Genomic DNA, 24,041 nt, shown 5'->3' with positions numbered 1-24,041 from the left:
TGCTCCCAAGGCCCCCACATTAACAATAATTTGCCTCCCCTCACCTGCTGGGTCCTGACGCAGCAGGATGCTAGAACACAAAATCCACTCTAATCAACCTAAAGATAAAGAAAAACTTTCATTTATACAGCCTTCTCATGGCCACTGGGTGTCGCCCAGCACGAGACAATAAATATGCTCACTATTGTAATTCAGGAAACAAGGCACACTCCCACAAACAGTAATGTGATAATGGCCAGATAATCTGCTTCCTTGTGATAACCCTCCTGCTCCTCTTCGAAATAGTGCCTTGGGATCTCCTACATTCATCCAAGGAGGGAGATGGGGCCTTGAAACGTAGCACCGCTCTGATTGTGCAGCGCACGCTCAGAAGTGTACTGGAGTATCAGCCTACTGAGTCACGGTTAACATACAAATGCTCCAAATTTTGCGTAAACTATCCACCCTCTGCTGAAATCCACTGAGACCGGAATGCAGCGAGGAGCTGATGCTACGTGCAACTTAATAATGCTCTCACTGCCCTCCTACCTTCAAACCTGCCTCTGCCCACTGTATCAGACTCAAACCTCTTAGAAAAGAACAGAGAAAATGGAGCAGGAGTAGATCATTTAGCCCTCTGGGCCTGCTCCACCATTCAGTATGACCCTCTAACTCAATGCCATAATACTCCCGTGCTCTCCCCATACCTCTTGATGACTTTAGTGTGGAATCTATCTATTTCCCGCTTAAATATTTTCAGAGATTTGGTCTCCACAGCCTTCTGTAGCAAAGAATTCCATAGGTTCACCACTCGAGGAGTGGACAAGCTTCTCCTCATCTCAGTCCTAAATGCCCCCTCCCCAGATCCTGAGACTGTGACCCCCCTAACTAGTAATTGTAGCCTCGAATCCGAAGTGTCCACTTTCTGGCTCTGTACTCGTATCCAAAACTGTACAAATATTTTTCCTTCATTAGAAGGAGGCCGTTTGGCCCATCGAGTCTGCGATGACCCTCTGAAACAGCACCTCATCCAGGCCCACTCCCCCGTCCTATCCCTGTAACCCCATCTAACCTACACATCTTTGCACACTAAGGGGCAATTTAGCATGGTCAATCCACCTACCCTGCACATGTTTGGACTGTGGGAGGAAACCGGGCACCCGGAGGAAACCCACTCACACACGGGGAGAATGTGCAAATTCCACAGTCACCCAAGACCAGAATTGAACCTGGGTTCCTGCCGCTGTGAGGCGGGCAGTAACTCGGTGCTACCTGCTAGCCACCCTAACTACTGTGCCGCCCAACTTTGAACATCCTGCAGTTCTGATGAAGATCACCATCAACCTGGAAAGTTAACTTGTGTTCCTTCCCCACCGTCACTGGCCTCCTTCCCCAAAAGGGAGATTGTTGGAACAGGGCACTCCATGAGACCTGGCGAGTTAACTGGCAGCCAAGCTGCATTGCTGCCATAGAATAGAATACCTACAGTGCAGAAGGAGGTAATTCAGCCCATGGAGTCTGCACCAGCCCTTGGAAAGAGCACCCTACTTAAACCCATGTCTGCACCTATCCCGTAACCCCACCTAACCTTTTGGACACAAAGAGGCAATTTAGCATGGCCAATCCACCTAACCTGCACTTCTTTGGACTGTGGGATAAACCAGAGCACCCACCAGGCAGACACAGGGAGAAAGTGCAAACTCCACACAGTCACCCAAGGCCGGAATGGAACCGGGGTCCTGGAGCTGTGAGGCAGCAGTGCAAACTATGGTGCCGCCCCATGCTGTCATGTCGCAGGCTGAAACCTGTTTAAAATGAAACACAATTTTTAAAAAAACCTGCAGTAACATATGTCTTAGTTGTTAGACTCCATTCTATTTCATCTGCTGCTCCCACGTGGCGAGGAAGCCGTTCCATTTCCTTGTTACTTATAATGTCGCCGCATTCTGTTGCCATGGGAGCAGGTGTGCTTTGGTTCCAAAACTCTTTTCACTCCTTTTGTGTTTCCCTCCTGGTGTGTGCAGCTCAGAGGAGAAGCTGCGGGGGCGGAGATTCCTTTGGACATTAATTCTTTTTGCTCTGTTTTACCTGACTCTATTTCTTGAGCTGCCCCCCGCTTTAATTAGGATCTCCACACATTTTGTCTGGTTGCTGCGGGATGTAAGTGTTTTAATTAAAACCTCCCATTAGGACTCTCTCAGCCGTTTTATAAAGGTTTTTTTTTCGGGAACGGGGCTGGGGGCTGCGGTTAAATTGCTGGATCTGCATTTTAACGGTATGGGCTGAAGCTGCGCCGCTTCCATTAAGTGGTTATCAACATGTATAGAAATGAGCCACATTGTACTAAACCATTAACTCTTTCTCTCTCCACAGATGCTGCCAGACCTGCTGAGTTTCCTCGCACTTTCTGTTTTTATTCCAGATTCCCTACATCCGCAGTATTTTGCTTTTATATTATTGTACAGAAGCCCTCCCGCGCTGAGGTGCAGAGACATTTGTGACAGTAGACAGTTAATCAAGTCAAGCCAGGCAACCCAAATGGGCGAGAGAGAGGGGTGAAGGAGAGAGAGGGGTGAGGGGAGGGGGTGAGAGGACAGAGAGGGGTGAGGGAGGGAAAGGGGTGAGGGGGGGAGGAAGAGGGACGAAAGAAAGAGCGGCGGGGTGAGGGAGGGAGAGGGGTGAAGGAGGGAGTGAGGGAGGGATGGGATGTGTGAGGGAGAGATGGGAGAGGGGGGAGGAGGAGAGGGGCGAGGAAGGGAAAGGGAGGGGATGAAGGAGGAGGGGTTGGTGAAGAGGTAGGGGTGAGGGAGAGGGGAAGGGTGCAGGTTGATTCTGATAACTGAATATTTCATGTTGTTTTAATTAATTTAGAATGCCCCCAGTGTGAAGAGGAGGGGAACTGAGCCTGCAATGGTGAGATGTCAGATATAGCACACGGGCGTCTTCAGATTCTGCAAGTTTACAAACTCATTCAGCATGTGAGGCAGCGGAACAAAGCCGAGATAGAGAAGTTGCTCACGGTGGGAGTGCCGCACTTGGTGAACCTGAGCGAACCCTGCCAGGGGGAATACGCCTTGCATTTGGCCTCGGTTGCTGACGATGTGGAAATCTGCAAACTGCTGCTGTCGCTGGGGGCTGAGCCCAACGTGGTGGATAAAGAGGGTCGCACGGCCGCGATGATCGCGGCAGAAGTGGGGCACGACAGGATCCTGGAGGTGCTGGCAGAGGCGAACGCAGACATGAAACTGGTGGACAAGTCTGGCAAAGGTAGAGTGTGACAACTAACTACCAGTCTCCCCTTGGATAGTTATTCACTGATGTAAAAATACCGAACCTGATGTAAAAGTAGCAGAACCTGTTCCCTGAGAAGAGAATGAATATTTGTGTGGTAAAGTCAGACGGGCCACTTAACTTCTGTCTGTGATTGATATTCTTGGGTCGAGAAGTGTCACTGCAGCAGTTGGCTTGTCAGAAGCTTTCGTGAAATTTATTGTGCTACTCGAATGATAATTAGAATTGTAGAAACCTCTGCTAAGATCTACTTTGACCATTCCTTGTAGCTATAAGCTATTTCTGTTACCAATCTAGTGAATCTTTGCAGTGGGCTATCCGGGGCCCTAATATACTTCCTGTAAAACAGAAATTTGCATTTATATATTGCTTTCACAACCTCAGGATGCCCACGGTGCTTTATAGGTAATCAAATGTTTCTTTAAGTGTAGCCATTGTCCTAATATAGCAAATAAGGTGCCATCATGTGCACAGCAAGATCCCACAGATAGCATTATGATAATGGCCAAATAATCTATTTTGATGTTGATAGTGATATAGATTTGAAGAATAGGTATCCAGTTGGACACCAGGGATAACATTCTTTTGGTTTTCACAGGTAACAATAATGATAATAAAAAGGTTTTATTTATTGGCCAGGTTTTTCTAGTCCCCCATGGTGGAGGTGACAATCAATACAATGACCTTCATGTACCTTTAATTCAACACCTCATGCAGGAGCAGCGCCACTGACAGTGCAGGACTCCGCAGTACTGGAATTTAACAAAAAAATCTTTCATGGGATTGTGGGTTTTAGTGACTGGGCCAGCATTTATTGTCCTAATTGCCCTTGAACTGAGGGCCTTGCCAGAGTCAACCATGTTGCTGTTGGTCTGGAGACACGCAAGGATGGCAGGTTTCCTTCCCAAATGGGATGTTAGTGAACCAGATGGGGCTTTACAACAGTGGTTATCAGATTTCAATTCAAATTTAGCCATCAGCTGTGGTGGGATTTGAACCCTGGTCCCCAGAGCATGAACATGGCTTTCTGGATTACTAGTCCAGTGACAATACCACTACACCACCACCTCTCCATATTGAAACTTTTGAGGTTAAGCCTCTGAAGTGTGATTTGATTCCCACAACCTTTTGAGTGAGAGACTGGAATGTTACCAATTGAGCGACAACTGGCAACGTTCAGGGAATCTACTAAACTACGTTCAATTCTGAACTGTGAGTTCAGTACATAGAATTAGTTCAATATTAATTATTTTTCTGCACAATGGGTGGGATTTTCTGGCCCTCCCCCGCCTGTGGGATTTTCAGTCCCACGGAAGGTGACTCCCATATGGCGGTTTCCCTGATGGCGCAGCAGTGGTGAGCTGCCTCCAACACTGGAAAACAAGCCACACGGCATCAATGTCTTTTGTTAATCATTATCGTTACCTGTACTCCCACCTTTTGAAGATTTGTTTTTGTACACTCTGTTCCTTCACTGTGTTAATAATCTTACTGTTGAATATATACTTCAAAATCCTTCTCTGCAGTAAATTGCATGTGCATCGGCCACAATCCTATGGAATGGAGGAGCAGACTCAAGGGGCCAAATGGCCTACTCCCCTCCCTATTTCTTTATTGTCCTATGGTCTTATGGTCTTAGTTGTCCATTAACTTGCCATTCTGTATAAAATCCAGTTTCCCATGTGTTTGGACATTTCTAACTAACTCTCATCTTAAATATCTGTATCAGGATTTTGAGTTTTCTCTGTTCCTCCAACTGTTAAAAATCTTATTGGAGTATATCTCCTTTCACTGTTTATCCCAAAATGTGCTACTTCATACTTCACTACATTGGCTGCATCTCCTGTTATACATGTGGGTCATTGTAGTTGTGTGCACAGTCTCGTTTTTAAAATCAATTTAGAGTACCCAATTATATTTTCCAATTAAGTGGCAATTTAGCATGGCCAATCCACCTAACCTGCATATCTTTGTGTTGTGGGGGCGAAACCCACGCAGACACGGGGAGAATGTGCAAACTCCACACAGACAGTGACCCAGAGCCGGGATCAAACCCGGGTCCTCAGTGCCATAGGCAGCAGTGCTAACCACTGTGCTACCATGCTGCCCTCATGCAAAGTCTCTTTAAGAACTGAGTCACACGACATGCGCAACATCATTTGCTATTTCAGAGGGCTTTTGCTTTTCGTCAAATACCAACCCTTGTATAATGAAGACCTATTTAATAAACCTCTTAATGTTGCTTTCGACCCACGTGCACCAGTAATCTATTTCTTTTGCATTGTTAGTCTAAAGATGCAAAAGTTTACAAAAAGAAAATTGGCGATGAGTAAAAGATCAGAAAAATAATCTTTTTGGAAGGAAGAGAAAAAGCTAAACTTTGACAGTCAGGACTTCAACATCGATGTAGAAGAGTGGAGCTGCCTTCAACAGAATCGATCAAGGGGATTAACAGAAGGTCAGAAATCGCACCTGGTATCGGAACTGGCAAGGAATTTGTGGCAAAAATTCAAAGTAAGGCCCCATATCAATTTTAAACTGGCAATCTGAAGAGTTCTGGCTGCAGAGTTCGTCATGTGCCGTACAGTAAGACACAGAGGTAGAGTGAGGTAGAACACAAAATGTTTTACAGCTTTTGTTGTGAGTTAAAGCTGTTGAAAGTGGTAATTCAACTTTATTTAACTAGACGATTAATTTAAGGGAAGTTGGACAAGCACCCCAATACCATGACAAATGGTCGGAAATTCCAGCGCAATAGGCTCTTTTGATGAAGACTCTAGGAACTGGAAGTCATACTCAGAAAAATTCCATTATTATATATTAGGCAACAACATTTTAGAAGATATTAAGCTTCCTGCTTCCTAAGTACAATTGGTAGCTGAACTTTCAATTTGTTAAGAAACTTTGTTCAGCCTCAGAAACCGGGGACATACAATAAGACGTATCTAGGATAGGTTAAAATATTAGAATACTATTAAGCACCAAAGCCATTAATTATTGTGGAGAGTTTCAGTTTCATCAAAAGAATAAGTTAGAAGGGGAAAATAGTGCACAGTGCATCGCACCCCTCAAGGGACATGCGGACTTTTGCAAATTTGGCGACTCATTAGATGACAATTAGAGATTGTTTGGTGTGTGGTTTGAAAAATGAGGCCATTCAGAGAAGATTATTAACGGGACGAAATCGAAGTCTGAAGACTGCATTGGATATTGCTGTTTCAATGGAGATCATGGCTAAGTAGTCTTTTCAGCTCTGAGCAAGCATGAGGATCCATTAACTGGCTGTGGCCCAGAAGTCTACCCAGAAGCCGACGTGTCATCACTGTGCAAAATGGGCCATTCGCAGGCTAATTGCTTAAGCAAGTACAGCCAATGTGAAAACTGTGGCAGAACTGGCCACACAGAAAGAGCTTGCTGGAATAAAATAGCTTCTCCAGAGAGGAACGCTAAAAGGGAGACACCAAACTCTTTTAAAGGAAGAAATAAAACTGTTTGAAACTCAGAAAATTCAAAATGTGGAAGACAAGAACAACAAGCACAGTGAAGCTATAGAACTTCATTCTAATGAAGAACTGAAGCTGAAAATACTCTCAGTCCAGATTACAGGGGCAGCATGGAAGCACAGTGGTTAGCACAATTGCTTCACAGCTCCAGGGTCCCAGGTTCGATTCCGGCATGGGTCACTGTTTGTGCGGAGTCTGCACATCCTCCCCGTGTGTGCGTGGGTTTCCTCCGCGTGCTCCGGTTTCCTCCCACAGTCCAAAGATGTGCAGGTTAGGTGGATTGGCCATGATAAATTGCCCTTAGTGTCCAAAATTGCCCTTAGTATTGGGTGAGGTTACTGGGTTATGGGGATAGGGTGGAGGTGTTGACCTTGGGTAGGGTGCTCTTTCCAAGAGCCAGTGCAGACTCGATGGGCCGAATGGCCTCCTTCTGCACTGTAAATTCTATCTATGTAAATTCTATCTTAGTTCACACCGTTTTGGGTGGTCCCAAAACTGAATAGACAACCTATCAAAATAGAGGCCGATATGGGGCTGTCGACTCCTTAATTCCAGAGACTATCTATCATCACCTGCCTTTGAAGCTAGCAGATTTGACCTTGAGGACCTATATTGAGGAAATACTGCCACTGAGCGGTTACATCACAGACAAGGTTGAGCTAAGTGGTCAAACCTCAGAACTATCACTCCATGTGGTGTGAGGAGGTTTTCAAGCTCTCTGTGGCTGCTTTTGGCTCGAAATTATTAAACTGAACTGGGGGGCTGTAAACGGCATAGTTGATTCAAATTCGGACTTACAGACCATTGTGCAAAAATGCAGCAACGTTTTTGAAGACACACTGGGGTCCGTGAAAGGAGTGCAAGTGTTGCTGAAGATTAAGGAAAATAGCCAGCCGAAATGTCTCAAGGCTAGAGCAGTACCCTATGCTATGTGTCCAAAAGACAAATCTGAACTACTGAGACATTTGGAAACAGGGGTCAGTACAGTAGCACAGTGGTTAGCACAGTTGCTTCACAGCTCCAGGGTCCCAGGTTAGAGTCCTGGCTTGGGTCACTGTCTGTGCGGAGCCTGCACGTTCTCCCTGTGTCTGCGTGGATTTCCTCCGGGTGCTCCGGTTTCCTCCCACAGTCCAAAGACGTGCAGGTTAGGTGGATTGGCCATGCTAAATTGCCCTTAGTGTCCAAAAAAGGTTAGGAGGGGTTATTGGGTTACGGGGATAGGGTGGAAGTGAGGGCTTAAGTGGGTCGGTGCAGATTCGATGGGCCAAATGGCCTCCTTCTGCACTGTATGTTCTATGAACCCATCACTGCGAATGTCTGGGCAACTCCTATGGTACCTGTCATGAAGCAGGAAGGTAAAATTCATATCTGCAGAGAAATTAAGACCACAATCAATCCGGTTCTATGCACAGATCAATACTTGGTACCATTGATTAAGGATTTCTTCGTAGGCCTAGCAGGAGGGAAAACGTTGTGCAAGATTGACCTATCGCAGGCTATCCTGCAAATGAATGTGGCAGTTGAACCTCAACAACTACTCACCATCCTCATTCACAAAGGCCTATTCTGCTACAAGGGATTGCCTTTTGGAATTATGCCAGCACCAGCTTTATTTCCACAGTCAATGGATCAGATTCTTAATGGTTTACAGGAGGTACAGTGTGAACTAGATAATATATTGATAACCAGCACCAATGAACAAGAGCACTTATGACACTTAGAAGCCACACTGAAGTGCCTTCAGGTGCATGGTCGTCATGTCAGGATGCTGCTGATGAGCCAGCATGTGACTCACCTTCTCCCCATATTCGTATTGATTCCCCTTGCCTGCCTTAACTGCCCCACTGTCTTCCCCATCGTCAACCTATCAAATTGCCCCTGTAACATCTTCGCCTCCTCCAGAAACTCTTTAGTGGGGGTTGCAGCATATCTTCTGTCCACCTCACCTATCTCATCCAACAGCCATCCATACTCCTCCCTCTGCTTTCAGTCCCTGTGCACCTTGAACGAGATAATCTCCCCTCGGACCACCACCAGAATATGGCCGCCTCCACCTCCCCATTCTGATTGATTTCCACGTACTCCCTGATCACCGACCTCACCTTTTCCCAGAACCCCTTAGCTGCCAACAAACACAAATCCAGCCTCCGTCCCACACCTGCCCCTTGCTGAACCTCGCCTCCAGCCAATAGGACGCATGATCGGATATCACAATTCCAACATATTCCAACCCCACCACCCCCAACAGCACCGCCCGGCTCACCACAAAGAAATCGATTCTCGGGTACAGCTTGTACACGTGTGAGAAGATAGAGTACTCCCTCACCCCGGTTTCTTAAACCTCCATGAGTCAACCGTTCCCAAATGCTCCATAAACCCTCCCAACTTCTTCACCATTTTTAACCTCCCCATTGACTTGGGGCTCGACCTGTCCACCCTCAGTTCCATCACGCAATTAAAATCTCCACCCATAATCAACTGGTCCGTAACCAGATCTGGGATCTCTCCCAGCAAACCTCTCACAAACCCCACAACACCCCAATTTGGTGCATGCACATTGGCTAGCATCACCAGCATTCCCTCCAGCGCCCTGCTCAGAACCTTCCCCTGGGTCCCATACTTCCTTGGCCCCCACAAACCCCATTCTCCTGTTCAACAAAATGGCCACCCCTTGCGACTTCAAATTAAACCCCGCGGGGAATATCTGTCCCACCCATCCCTTCCTCAGCCTAACCTGGTCCTTCACTCGGAGGTGCGTCTCCTGTAAAAAGATCACCTCAGCCTTCAAACTCTGCAATACACATAGACTCGGGACCTCTTAACTGGCCCCCAACTCCACCTCCAGGGAGACAGTCCGGTCGCTCTGGTCAGATACCATTGTTTCCACCTCTCGTATCTTAGCCCCTTGTATCTCGCAGAGGTGCTACTGCTCCCTCGATGGCCTTCGACCAGTCACCGTGCAGCTCCTTCCTTTGCTGGCAAAACTCATCTTTGATAAAGACCATCAACAAATCCACCCTTCCCCTCCGCCATTTTCTCAATTGTTGCTGCACCACAGGTCCCCTCCAATTCCTTAGCCAGACTATTGACTGTTTTTTGTCAGGTCCAGTAGTCAGTAGGCATACCAATCTTGGGGAGAACCTCTCCCTCTACATCTTCTGCACCACTTTCCTGCTGGAGCTACCCCACTAATGGGTATAAAGTGCCCAAACTAACGCCTTCGAGCTGGGCTACCTTATGTGCGGCCACTCACTCCATGGCCGCCACCGGAAGTCCGCCGTGTGTAATGCTCTTTCCGAAGTCACCTGACATGCATGGCATCATCGGCGACTTTGCGGGCTCTTTGCCTAGTACCTGCCTTTGTACAGTGAAGACCTATTTAATAAACCTCTGTTAATGTTGCTTTCAACCCACATACATCAGCAACCTATTTCTTTTGTACGGTTCAGGAAAGAACAACTCCTACCTATCATCAATTTACTATCACTCGTTCTCAGTGACGGCTCTGCCCTCTAATTTTGTACCTTGGGTCCCTTGCTCAGTTACAAATTTTAGACAAACCCACACATGCTCATGCAAAGACACAAACAGTGGAAGGAACTTTACAAATATTTTCTGTATTACCAATCAAAGAGTAAACACCGAAACAGGTGGGTATAGTCACAACAATTCATCTCGGCTTAGTGATGGGCACAAAATATTTGCATAGTTAGTGACTATGTTAGCATAGAAACAGACTATTATGTGCATTCATAGCTAAGGTGCAAATAAATAGACATATGTCCAAAATGTAGCACACAAATATGGATAGAAATATGATCAGATGGACACAGTAGCCATAGAAAGAGAGTGATGCAAAGTCAAAGCCTGCAAACAGTTAATGGAGAAAATTCACTTGAATATCTGCTGCCAAAACTCTCATTCACACCTTTGTTACCTCAAGACTTGACTATTCCAACTCACTCTCTGGTTGGCTTTCCACTTTCTACCCATTGTAAAGTTGAGGTCATCCCAACCTGTTTTACCATGTTCTACCTCCCACTAAATCCCGTTCCTCGATGTCCTTACCCCTTCTCTTTCTCTGTAATTTGCTTCAGCCCCAAAACTCTCTGTCATCTCCGCACTGCTCTAAATTTTGGTTTCTTGAGCATTCCCATTTTAACCCCTTCTAAACCGTCAGCTGTGCCTTAGAGCTTAGGCTCTAAACTCTGGAATTAATGGTGCAAATCTCTTCACCTCTCTATCTCCCTTCCTTGATTTAAGATGTTGCTTAAAAATTACCTCTTCGACCAAGCTTTTGATTCATCTGCTCTAATATTACCTTTATGTGGCACGATTTCAAACTTTGTTTTTATAGCCCCTGTGAAGTGCCTTGGAATGTTGTATTACATTAAAGATGCCATATGAATACAAATTGCTGTCAGCACAGGAAGCTTATGATCTATTGTTCTGTTGTTTTTGAAAACTACACACCAAAATAGTGGAGATAGATTTGTTCAAGTATCGGCAAAGACATATACAGGCCAGAGATGGACACTGTAAGAAACACATGTACACAAATCAGTAACAAGTAGAAGCGCACAAGCAGTTATATTGGCCCCGATCTAGCGGCCTAGTTAGCTATGGCGCAAATCCCGTAATGGCCTGTTCTCCCTCCCTGTTCTCCCCCCTCCCCTACTTAGTTGCTCATGAACAGATCCTTGAAGAGGTTGTGAATTGCTTCCATGTATTCTGGAAGCCTTCTTCCATTCCGCGATGAGGACTGTCTGAGGATACAGCAGGATTTAGATTGTCTGGAGACTTGGGCGGAGAGATGGCAGATGGAGTTTAATCCGGACAAATGTGAGGTAATGCATTTTGGAAGGGCTAATGCAGGTAGGGAATATACAGTGAATGGTAGAACCCTCAAGAGTATTGAAAGGCAAAGAGATCTAGGAGTACAGGTCCACAGGTCATTGAAAGGGGCAACACAGGTGGAGAAGGTAGTCAAGAAGGCATACGGCATGCTTGCCTTCATTGGCCGGGGCATTGAGTATAAGAATTGGCAAGTCATGTTGCAGCTGTATAGAACCTTAGTTAGGCCACACTTGGAGTATAGTGTTCAATTCTGGTCGCCACACTACCAGAAGGATGTGGAGGCTTTAGAGAGGGTGCAGAAGAGATTTACCAGAATGTTGCCTGGTATGGAGGGCATAAGCTATGAGGAGCGATTGAATAAACTCGGTTTGTTCTCTCTGGAACGAAGGAGGTTGAGGGGCGACCTGATAGAGGTATACAAAATTATGAGGGGCATAGACAGAGTGGATAGTCAGAGGCTTTTCCCCAGGGTAGAGGGGTCAATTACTAGGGGGCATAGGTTTAAGGTGAGAGGGGCAAGGTTTAGAGTAGATGTACGAGGCAAGTTTTTTACGCAGAGGGTAGTGGGTGCCTGGAACTCGCTACCGGAGGAGGTAGTGGAAGCAGGGACGATAGGGACATTTAAGGGGCATCTTGACAAATATATGAATAGGATGGGAATAGAAGGATACGGACCCAGGAAGTGTAGAAGATTGTAGTTTAGTCGGGCAGTATGGTCGGCGCGGGCTTGGAGGGCCGAAGGGCCTGTTCCTGTGCTGTACATTTCTTTGTTCTTTGTTCTTTGTTCTTTGTCCTCTGATGGCAAATTTTATTTTCTCCAATTTGAGGAATTCCGCCAAGTTGGAGAGCCAGTCTGCGGCCTTGGGTGGCACTGCAGATCTCCAGCCAAGCAGGAGTCTCCGGCAGGTGATCAGGAAGCCCCTCAACCCTGTAAAGAGCTTTGGCTGTTCCCACACCCCGAAGACCAGTGAGCATGGCTCCCCCCTCATTCCTGCAACCTTGGAAATAGCTTTAAAAAAGGCGGTCCAGTACCCAACAAGTTTCAGTAGGCCCAGAATATGTGGGTGTGGTTGTCTGGGCCTCCCTGGCACCGTTTGTGATGATATGCATCACTGTAAATACACAAGGGGTTAATGTAAATACACTACTACTAAGTAAACATTAGAGGGAGCACCAGAGACGTCATGACATGCAGACATACAGCTAATGAACACATAGAATAGGACATGACCAATGGGCAGTCAAGACACACAGAGGTGACACTATCACAAGGGGGCAGTACACAACCCATATATAAAAGGACAGGGCACACATGCTCTGTCTCTTTCCACAGACAGACACTTAGAGAGTAGGACAGGGGCAGATCAGAAGCATCACACCCACCACGTGGCTTAGAGCAGACTGGTTAGTTAGACTGAGTTATTACAGCAAGATTAGCAGGAGAGTCAAACTCTTAGAGAACTGTGCTAATGGTTCAATAAATCACATTGAACTTACTTCAAAGTCTGGAGTATCTTTTGGTCAAAGCTGCATCGAGTTGCAGCCTGTGTTATCCCAGAGTACAAAACACAACATGGTGCCAGTTGTGCCTGTTGAATCTATATAGTTGAACTCAGCAAGATCCGTGACTACCAGCAACAGCACCCAGGCAAGATGATCGCGATTCCGGTTCCTCAGCAGCTCAGGTACCACGGCAATCTCAGTGCCAACTGGCGTGCATTCAAGCAGAGATTTGAGATTTACATGGTAGCATCCGACCTAGATGGTGTAGCCGATGCTGAGAAGATAGATCTTCTACTCACCATTGCGGGTGAAAGGGCAACAGAAATCTTCAACTCCTTCAAGTACTCCAAAGGGCAGGACAAGAAAGACTTCCAGACAGTCTTGGACAAGTTTGAAAACTACTGCGAGGTGAACACAACAGAAATCGGTAAAACAGGCGCCCATACTCACCACGAGGGAAAGGTAGGCTTGCAACGAAGCAAACGATAATTTTGATTGGCAGCCATCTTGCACAAGGAGCCGCACATGCGCAGTTCCCGAGAAGACGTGAACCGGCGAAACAGTGTTTTGCGCATGCGGAGTCCAATCCTACGCTTTACGTCATGAGCGTCATGACATCAGACCATGCCCACTTAAAGGGGAAATGTCCGAAAATAGTGGAAAAAAATTTTAAAGCCAGAAAACACAATTCTTTCACCTGGAACGACAGCACAATGCCTGAACTTCGACGAGTAGATGAAAATAACCCCCGCAGAACCCTGCAACAAGCAGTTAGCACCGCCCTAAGAGATGATTTAGTCCTTGAAGACTATGACTCAGACGATGATTTCGTCATTGGACGTGGCGACCTCAGTACCAAATCCGAACCGCAACGAGATGTGTTGTACAATGAAAAATCCGACACAGACATGGACGAGTTCTTCGGATTTGAGGATCCTCAGCCCAGCATAGACGACATCCCGACCCATGAGTACAGGATTCTGCTGCGGCCTGACGCCAAGAGACAGAGAGCGGTACAAGCCCACAGAGAGCAGCCTGACGCCAAACCAGTGGTCCACGCACCACGAAGCGTGGTCCACGCACCACGAAGAGTCCCCGACTCCACACAGAAAACGATGACAGACTCCATAGCGAGACCACTGCACGTCTCCACACAGAGAACACAGAAAGGCTCCACAGCGAGACCACTGCACGATTCCGTTGAGAGCGCACAGATCGACTCCACAGCGAGACCACTGCATGACTCCACACAGGGAACGAAGCCAGACTCCACAAAGAGAGCGGTACAAGCCTCCACAGCGAGCTTGTTGACACACTCCGCAACGGAAGCAACGCAAGACTCCAGAGCGCAGTCCTTGCATGAACAAGACCATGAAGGTCTAGCAACCTTATCTTTTTTAAAAAAAAATATTAATTGAAATTTTTTAACACAATTTTTCACCCTTACAAACAAACACCCGCCCCCCGTAACAAATAGAAAGAAAACGCACATAGCAAGACATAAGCATGGTAAAACAATATGTTACAGAGCTTTGTACATTGGATTCCTCCCGTACATATCAGTTTTCCAGATCTTTCATGTATTATCTTGCTCATATACCCCCCAAACATACCTCCCTTCCCCCTCCCTCCCTCCCCACCCTCCCCTCCCCCTTCGCAAGACAACCCCCCCTCCCCCCCCGGGTTGCTGCTGCTGCTGACCGACCTTCATCTAACGCTCCGAGAGATGGTCTAGGAACGGTTGCCACTGCCTGTAGTACCCCTGCGCAGACCCTCTCAAGGCAAACTTTATCTTCTCTAGCTTGATAAACCCTGCCATATAATTTGTCCAGGCCTCCACGCTGGGGGGCTTCGCCTCCTTCCACATTAGCAAGATCCTTCGCCGGGCTACTAGGGACACAAAGGCCAGAATGCCGGCCTGTTTCGCCTCCTGCACTCCCGGCTCATCCACTACTCCAAATATTGCTAGCCCCCAGCTTGGCTTGACCCGGGCTTTCACCACCTTAGATATTGTTCCCGCCACTCCCCTCCAGAACCCCTCCAGTGCCGGGCATGACCAAAACATATGGACATGGTTCGCCGGACTTCCTGAGCACCTCCCACATCTGTCCTCTACCCCAAAGAACCTACTCAACCTCGCCCCCGTCAAGTGCGCTCTGTGAACCACCTTAAATTGTATCAGGCTAAGCCTGGCACACGAGGAAGAGGAATTAACCCTACCTAGGGCATCAGCCCATAGCCCCTCCTCAATCTCCTCCCCCAGCTCCTCCTCCCATTTACCCTTCAGCTCCTCTACCAACGCCTCCCCCATTTCTTTCATCTCCTGGTATATCGCCGACACCTTGCCTTCTCCAACCCATACACCCGAGATCACCCTATCTTGAATCTCCTGTGCCGGGAACAATGGGAATTCCCTCACCTGCCGCCTCACAAACCCCTCACCTGCATGTATCTGAAAGCATTTCCCGGGGGTAGCCCAAACTTCTCCTCTACTAGCAACCTTATCTGAGCAACCAGCAGCAGACGATGCAAGTCTGCCACGCTCAAGTGTACAGCAAGACGACTATGACAGTCCACCACGCTCACGTGAACAACAAAAAGACTATGAGTCTACCCAGATTATTTGAGCCACCAGAAGAAGACTGCCAGTCCACCCAGCTCATCTAACCGACAAGAAGACATTGAAGGTCTACCCACTGTATGTGCGACAAGTGACAAAGGCTTCACAATTCCCATACAAGATGTGCGACATCTCAGCGAGACTGACGGATCTCAGCTAGTATGTACAGAGGCACTCGACAATCAAAGTGAGGCTACTAGTGACTCCAGCGACGCCACGTTAATTCAAACCTCATCTACTCAAGCCTCTCCACAAGAAACTGAAATGACTCCAGATGGGGAGCATCAAGAAAAGGTGATTCAGGTGAACCAGAAAGGGCTCCAGACGGGGAGCATCGACAAGCCAAAGATGATCCCAGTGAACCGGACATGACTCCAGACGGGGAGCTCCGAGGAATCAGAGACGGCACACTCAATGAAACAGCAGATGCCACAAAGGACACTGACACAAGTAACTTTGTGAAGGACTCAAATTCTCCACTCGGTGTGGTCATTGAGCGCAACAAACACAGCAACAAAACCTACAAAAACAACAACACAGACAACAACAAGAAGCGTACCAGAGGCAACAAACACAACAACAAGCACGTCAATAACAACAATGACACAACAATAGAACAACAACTGGTACGACATGGTACAACTCTGCCCATGAAGGACAATGTTACTGCTCAGCTCAGAACAATGGCGAGAGTGCAAACATACCGTGGCATGTCAACGCATCTTACCAATTCACATTTGCTCCACTACGAACAAGCAAACCAGCTTTCAAGGCAGATGACATACTGCATCAATATCCCAAACACAAGAAACAATCCAGGTCGGACAACACAGATGACATACTGCATTGCTACCACAGCATAGAAAAAAAGAGTCCAAATCAGACAATGAAGTGATTTGACCACCTGAACACCTCCTGATGACTTCTTGGTTACGTAAACACCAGGACACTGACGGCGTTCACAAGGAAATGACAACATCAACATCGACACTTCCATAACAGCACAAGAAAGCCACTCAACCTTGTAAATTCATGAACTTTGGACTCATAACTGTTATTTGGTATTGTATAATCCCCAATGTCATCATAACTATTCTTTGATCTTGTATCGTCATCACTGTCATCATATCTTGTACATGTCATCACTTATTTACCTGTTTTTGTTCAATTTTTCTTTAACACTGTACAGAAAATATGTAACATGAAAAAAGGGGGGATGTGGTGATATGCATCACTGTAAATACACAAGGAGTTAATGTAAATACACCATGACTAAGTAAACACTAGAGGGAGCACCAGAGACGTCTGCAACTCCACCAATCTTAGTAATCTTAGTATCATCTGCAAACTTGCTAATCAGACCACCTATACCTTCGTCCAGATCATTTATGTATATCACAAACAACAGTGGTCCGAGCACGGATCCCTGTGGAACACCACTAGTCACCTTTCTCCATTTTGAGACACTCCCTTCCACCACTACTCTCTGTCTCCTGTTGCCCAGCCAGTTCTTTATCCATCTAGCTAGTACACCCTGAACCCCAAACAACTTCACTTTTTCCATCAACCAGCCATGGGAAACTTTATCAAATGCCTTACTGAAGTCCATGTATATGACATCTACAGCCCTTCCCTCATCAATCAACTTTGTCACTTCCTCAAAGAATTCTATTAAGTTTGTAAGATATGACCTTCCCTGCACAAAACCATGCTGCCTATCACTGATCAGTCTATTTTCTTCCAAATGTGAATAGATCCTATCCCTCAGTATCTTCTCCAACAGTTTGCCTACCACTGACGTCAAGCTCACAGGTCTATAATTCCCTGGATTATCCCTGCTACCCTTCTTAAACAAAGGTACAACATTATCAATTCTCTAGTCCTCCGGGACCTCACCCGTGCTCAAGGATGCTGCAAAGATATCCGTTAAGGCCCCAGCTATTTTGTCCCTCGCTTCCCTCAGTAACCTGGGATATACCCCATCCGGACCTGGGGACTTGTCCACCTTAATGCCTTTTAGAATACCCAAAACTTCCCCCTTCCTTATGCCGACTTGACCTATAGTATTTAAACATTAATCCCTAGCCTCAACATCCGTCATGTCCCTCTCCTTGGTGAATACCGATGCAAAGTACTCATTAAGAATCTCACCCATTTCCTCTGACTCCACGCATAAATTCCCTCTTTTGTCTTTGATTGGGCCAATCCTTTCTCTAGTTACCCTCTTGCTCCTGAGATACGAATAAAAGGCTTTGGGATTTTCCTTAACCCTGTTAGCCAAAGATATTTCATGACCCCTTTTAGCCCTCTTTATTGCGTGTTTGAGATTTGTCCTACTTTCCCGATATTCCTCCAAAGCTTCATCAGTTTTAAGTCGCCTAGCTCTTATGTATGCTTCCTTTTTCATCTTCGCTAGTCTCACAATTCCACCCGTCATCCATGATCCCCTAATCTTGCCATTTCTATCCCTCAATTTCACAGGGACATGTCTGTCCTGCACTCTAATCAACCTTTCCTTAAAAGACTCCCACATTTCAAATGTGGATTTACCCTTAAACAGCTGCTCCCAATCCACATTCCCTAGCTCCTGCCGAATTTTGTTATACTTGGCCTTTCCCTAATTTAGCACTCTTCCTGTAGGACCACTCTCGTCTTTGTCCATGAGTATTCTAAAACTCTCAGGTTGGGTTTGTACCTTGAGAAGTACCTTGAACTCCCTTAGGAGGTCCATTCCTCCCATGCTGGCTAGGGGTTTTGAGACATAGAGGAGCAGGTCATCTGTATAGAGTGAGACTCTGTGTTCTCTATTCCGCCTTTGGATGCCCTTCAACCCCTTCAACGACCTGAGGGTGATAGCCAATGGCTTGATTGCCAGGACAAATAGCAGTGGGGACAGTGGGCATCCCTGCCTCATGCCTCTGTGCAGTCGGAAGTATTCAGAGCTGGTGGCATTTGTCCCTACACCACCCGCACTCTATCGGGTCTTTGTCTTTTTTGGGATCAGTGATATCGAGGCCTGTGCCAGTGTGGGTGGCAGGGTCCCTCACTGAGCAGTTCCCACAGGTCTGGGGCCAGTGCTGCCATGAACCTTTTATAGAAGTCCACCGGGAATCCATCTGGACCCGGTGCCTTCCCCGACTGCATGGAATTGAAGCTCTCCATAACCTCCCCCAGACCTAATGGTGCTTCAAGTTCCTGTTTCTTTTCCTCCCCCGCAACTGGTATCTCCAGCCCATCGAGAAATCATTTCATCTTCAAGTCCCGCTCCGGGGGCTCAGTGGTGTACAGCTCATGGTAGAAGGTTGCAAAGGCCTCATTGATTTTATTTGTCGCTGTGATTAACCTGCCAATCCCATCCCTCACCTGTGCTACCTTCCTCATAGCTGCCTGCTTTCTCAGCTGGTGAGCCAGTGGGCGGCTGGCCTTGTCTCCATGCTCATAAAAGGTTCCCCTGAGTCTGGCGGAGCTGATTCACAGCTTTCCCAGTGCTTTCCTAGTTTTTTCCTCTTCGTCAGCAGCTCCACGGTCAAGATCATGGAGTACCGTTGATCCACTTCCAATATGGGGTAGATCAGCTGTTGCCTAGCTGCCTTTTCCTGTCTGTCCTTGAGAGCTCTGTATCCTATTATTTCCCCTCTTATCACTGCCTTCAGTGCCTCCCAGAATGTGAAGGGTGAGACTTCCCCATTTTGGTTGCAGGTTACAAACCCGTCGATGGCTTGTGATATTTTCTCGCACAACATCTTGTCGGCGAGGAGGTCTGTGTTCAGCCTCACATCCATGTAGTGTGGCGTGTGGTCCAAAATGACTATTGCAGAGTATTCCGCCCCTGGAACACCGATTTACCAACTACAAAGAAGTTAATACAGGAGTAGATTTTGTAAGTATGGGCTGGAGCCGGGGAAATGTTTAGATACATGCAGGTTCGAGATTTTGCCAGAAAGGAGATACAGAACTTCCCGGAGGAGCCAGCCTCCTCATTGCTGGAGGAGGTGCTGACGACAGGGAGACTGGAGAAGGGGGTAGTGTCAGTGGTTTACGGAGCTATTTTGGAAGAGGAGAAGGCACCACTGGAAGGGATCAAAGCAAATTGGGAGGAAGAGTTGGGAGGGGATATGGAGGAGGGGTTCTGGTGTGAGGTGATCCGGAGAGTGAATGCCTCCACCTCGCGCACGAGGTTGGGGCTGATACAGCTGAAGGTGGTTTACAGAGCACACCTCATGAGGGCGAGGATGATCCGATTCTTTGAAGGAGTAGAAGATGTGTGTGAACGTTGCGGGGGAGGCCCCCGCTAATCACGGTCATATGTTTTGGTCCTGTCCAAAGCTAGAGGATTACTGGAAGGAGGTTTTTAGGGTAATTTCTAAAGTGGTGCACGTGAAACTGGACCCGGGCCCCCGGGTGGCCTTATTCGGGGTGCCGGACCAGCCAGGGTTGGGAATGTTTGCGCAGGCAGATGTTGTAGCCTTCGCCTCGTTGATCGCCCGAAGGCGGATCCTGATGGGTTGGAGAGAAACCTCTCCACCCTGTGCCCTGGCGTGGCGGGGGGACCTGCTGGAATTCTTGACTCTTGAGAAGGTTAAGTTTGAACTGAGGGGAAGCTCAGAGGGGTTCTACAATTCATGGGCATTATTCATCATGCACTTTCAAGAACTGGATGACATCTAACATTAGTTGGGGTGGGTGGGTGGGAGGGTTGGGGGGAGGGGGGGGGCGGTGTTGATGGTGACTATGGGTGATTCCTGATTCCTTTGTGTTATTTGTTTATGTAAACATGCGGGCTAATGTTTGGGGTTTGGTGGGAGGATGGGATCGTTGTTATTGATATGGGGATTGACATATTTGTTACTGATTATTGTTTATTGTTGGTGGGTGTAAAGTTGGGAGGAATTGTGAAAAAGGATGCGATTAAAGAAACATTTTTTAAAAAAGGAGTAGATTATGTGAACATTGGAGAAGAAATCTTTGTCCCTCGGATGGTTGAACCTTTTCTATGGATTCGTATCGTTCTATTTAGTGTTTATATATTTACAAGCACCACTTCCAGTACACCGCTAACCATCACATATCACAGATAGCAGCGTCTGGAAGAGTGACAAATGCAAGACCTGTTCCTATCCTGACAGTCACATTCTGTTTCGATAAGCAATCATTATTGCTAATGTATCATCCCCCCTGGCTCCGTCACCGTGTTTGTCACTGTAAAGGCTCTTGCTAAACTAAATGGCCAGCCTGCTTGTCCTCATGTCGAAGCATGATGATAAGGTCCAGGTGACTACTCTGATGGGGAATTTCTGGCTCCTCTCCCCCTCCCCACCCTGTGGGGTAAGCCATACTCATCTCATGGGCGTGCCCCTCCATGCCGGGGTTTCTATTTGTTCATGGGCCATCCAAGATGGCCACCATTGTCTTCCTCTTTTCAGCCCTCTCCATGTGCGACCTGTTGTACCTAGCATTCTACCCTCCTCCCCCACCCCCCATTTAATCCCCGACACCCCACCTGAGCCCTTCTGCCCTTGCTGTCCCCTTTTCCCTTTCCCCATACACCTATTACTCTTTCCCCCCCTTATTTGCACCCCCCCCCCCCCCCCCCACCACCACCCCTGTTGCCCCTCATCACCTGTTCACCGGGATTGCTGTTTTGCCCTCCTCTTCAGCCAGGCGCTCGCTCCCGTGCGGGAGATGCGCCCATGCCCCCCCCTCCTCTTTTTATTCCCGCACACCAGCCTGTTCACCGGTCTGGTGGCTCCCCCCTGGGAATAGCTCTTTTTGTACAGCCCATTTGGTTTCTCCCCCCCTCCCTTCTCGTTTCTGATTACCTTTACCCTCTACCCCACCTCAGACCGTGCAAGTTTTAAGAGAACAAAAAGAAAGTCAAGGTTAAAAATACTATTGTCCCTTATTGTTCCCTTCTGAGTCCATTCTTTTGGATGAACCTGTTTGCTTCCTTTGTTTTTCGTTCATGGGCGTGGGCATTGCAAGCTGTGCCAGCATTTCTAACCCATCCCTAATTGTCCTTGAGGGGGCAGTTAAGAGCCAACCACATTGCTGTGGGTCTGGATTCACATGTAGGGCAGACCGGGTAAGGATGGCAGATTTCCCTCCCTAAAGGACATGAGTGAACCAGATGGGTTTTTACAATAATCAACAATGGTTTCATGGTCATCATGAGATTTTTAATTCCAGATTTTTATTGAATTCAAATCTCATGATCTGCAGTGGCGGGATTTTAACTTGGTTCCCCTGAGCAATACTCTGGGTCTCTAGTTTACTAGTCCAGTGACAATACCACTATGACACTGCCTCCTCCAGCATGTTAAAGCACTGTGGCGGGATTCTCTGTCGGCTTGTCCTCCGATTCACCGGCAGCCCACTCATGCCTGCAGATTTCCCGACGCCGTCAGGGTGGCCACAATAGGAAACCCCATAGGCCGGCTGCCGGGACGGAGGATCCCGCTGCCAGCAGGGGCACGCTGCACCAGAAAACGGGTCTGATGGGACAGAGAATCCCGCTCATGTTCTTTGCTGTTGAACGTGATCCATAATCTCACTGGGTACAACATGCCAAATCGCATCTTTCTTTTAATTAAATCCGCTTTGCTCCTTTAAACTCCACCTGGCGCTTGGTCAGGTCGGTTCCAGTGCCTTGGTAGATGTGTATTGTGTGTCCTTCTTCACCCAGTAAACATGCGTTCGTTATCTTGAAACTTATGCAGTTTCGCCGTGGTAGATCTCCTGCCTTGGGCTTTTGCTGGAGCGACCTGTGGGCCCAGTCTATCCCTGGGGGTTTGGTAAAGCCTTCCTCCTCAACCAGTTTCCCAAGCATCCTAGCAACGTATTCCGTCGGGTTCTTGCCTTCTGCAACCTCTGGTAACCCGGCAATTCTCAGGTTCTGTTGATGGGACCTGTTCTCCTGATCGTCGACTTTCCATTTGAGCACTTTCTGGGTTGTTACCGACCTTTCCACCTTGTCTTTGAGTGATGCGATCCACTCGCCCTCGTCAGTGGCTGCTTTCTCCAGGTCCCGCACCATCACTTCCTGAGTCTCCAGCCTTCGCTCCGTTCTGTCTATCGCGTGCTTTGTGGAGGCCAGTGCAGTTTCTATTGCCGCCCTCATGGCCAACACAAGGTCCTCTTTTATAGAGTCTCTGTGTTTCTGGAGCTCTATTGAGAGAAGCTCCACCAACTGCTCGGGTGGGCTGGCGTTGGTGTTGGCAACCCTGCTCGGTCCGCCATGCTCCACTCTGCTTCGCCTTACGTGTCCCCTCATTCTGAGGTTGGGGTCTCCCTTTCTCAGCTTTTACTATCTTTCCAGCTCTGTGACTGGTTCAACGGCATTCCAGTCAGTTGGTTATTCGTTTGGGGGGGGGGGGATTACATGTGTTTTTGTCTCCGTTTGCTGGGTTAAAAGGGCCTGGTAAGGAGTTCCCAAGGGAGAGACACCTTTCCTGAGACTGTTCAGCTCATGGCTGCCACCGGAAATCATATTAAGCGTACTATTAAAGGGTTTGATGCCATAGAGCCCAACGGCAGCACATGCCCCCATGCCCCCAGTTGTGATGACCACGCCGGGAGCATGGAGGTGCCTGTCGGTCCCAAGGGTTGTGGGACATGGCTGGCATTGTTCCCTGGCACCCTGGCAGTGGGGGTCCCCATGTCCATGGCGGGGGGGGGGGGGGCTTAAATTTAACAGAGACATCGGGCATCCTTTAAAAAGGGCACTCCAAACTCAGACTCCCAACATTGCAGGCGTGTTTAGGCCACACCCCTCCAGCTGGCTGGTTGATCCATGCCAGCATTTTGAAAATTGCACATTGAGTGCTGTTAAATCAGGTGAGAAAACGCATCTGTGAAGGTGGTAAGTTTCACACAGCATTTCTCGCCCTATTCAACACTCTATGCAATTTTGGGAAAATTGCACCCATATTATCAAAAATAAACACTTATTAGGCAACATTTTAAAAAATAGCCCTTAACAAGAAGGTTTCTTTCTTTATTCTTGGGATGTGGATGTTACTGGCTAGGCCGGCATTTTTTGCGAGTGTCTAATTGCCCAGCCAAGGTGGTGGTGAGCCGCCTTCTTGAATAGGGTGTTTCAGGATTCTGACCCAGCAATAGTGAAGGAACAGCAGCATATTTCCAAGTCAGGATGGTTTGGTGTCGAAGGAGCCACGTTATGTACCTGGGTGCTGCCACAACCTCCCATCTAGGGCTACTTTTTTTCGTCGACAGCTTGTTGAGTAGGCTAATAAGAAACAAAAATATCCTGTCTTTTAATGAATTCTTCA

General features: G+C 47.5%; 1 protein-coding gene across 7 annotated transcripts in view; it reads left to right on the top strand.

Moving 5' to 3' along the window:
- The first annotated feature begins 1,991 nt into the window (after positions 1–1,991).
- Positions 1,992–24,041, top strand: part of ankef1a (ankyrin repeat and EF-hand domain containing 1a) — a 90,492-nt gene continuing 68,442 nt past the window's right edge. For 2 of the 7 annotated variants that reach the window (XM_072506357.1, XM_072506324.1), the window contains exons 1-2: positions 1,992–2,139; positions 2,851–3,246. In XM_072506357.1, coding sequence (XP_072362458.1) covers positions 2,898–3,246 — 349 coding nt within the window. In that variant the 5' untranslated portion in view covers positions 1,992–2,139; positions 2,851–2,897. The other 5 variants (XM_072506342.1, XM_072506349.1, XM_072506333.1 and 2 more) reach the window with 5 other exon arrangements.

The sequence above is a fragment of the Scyliorhinus torazame genome, chromosome 1 (genome assembly GCF_047496885.1).
Source record: "Scyliorhinus torazame isolate Kashiwa2021f chromosome 1, sScyTor2.1, whole genome shotgun sequence".
In the NCBI taxonomy this organism is placed as follows: Eukaryota; Metazoa; Chordata; class Chondrichthyes; order Carcharhiniformes; family Scyliorhinidae; genus Scyliorhinus; species Scyliorhinus torazame.
Note: the sequence above shows the minus strand (reverse complement) of the source record. Positions and strands in the feature narration are given on the sequence as shown.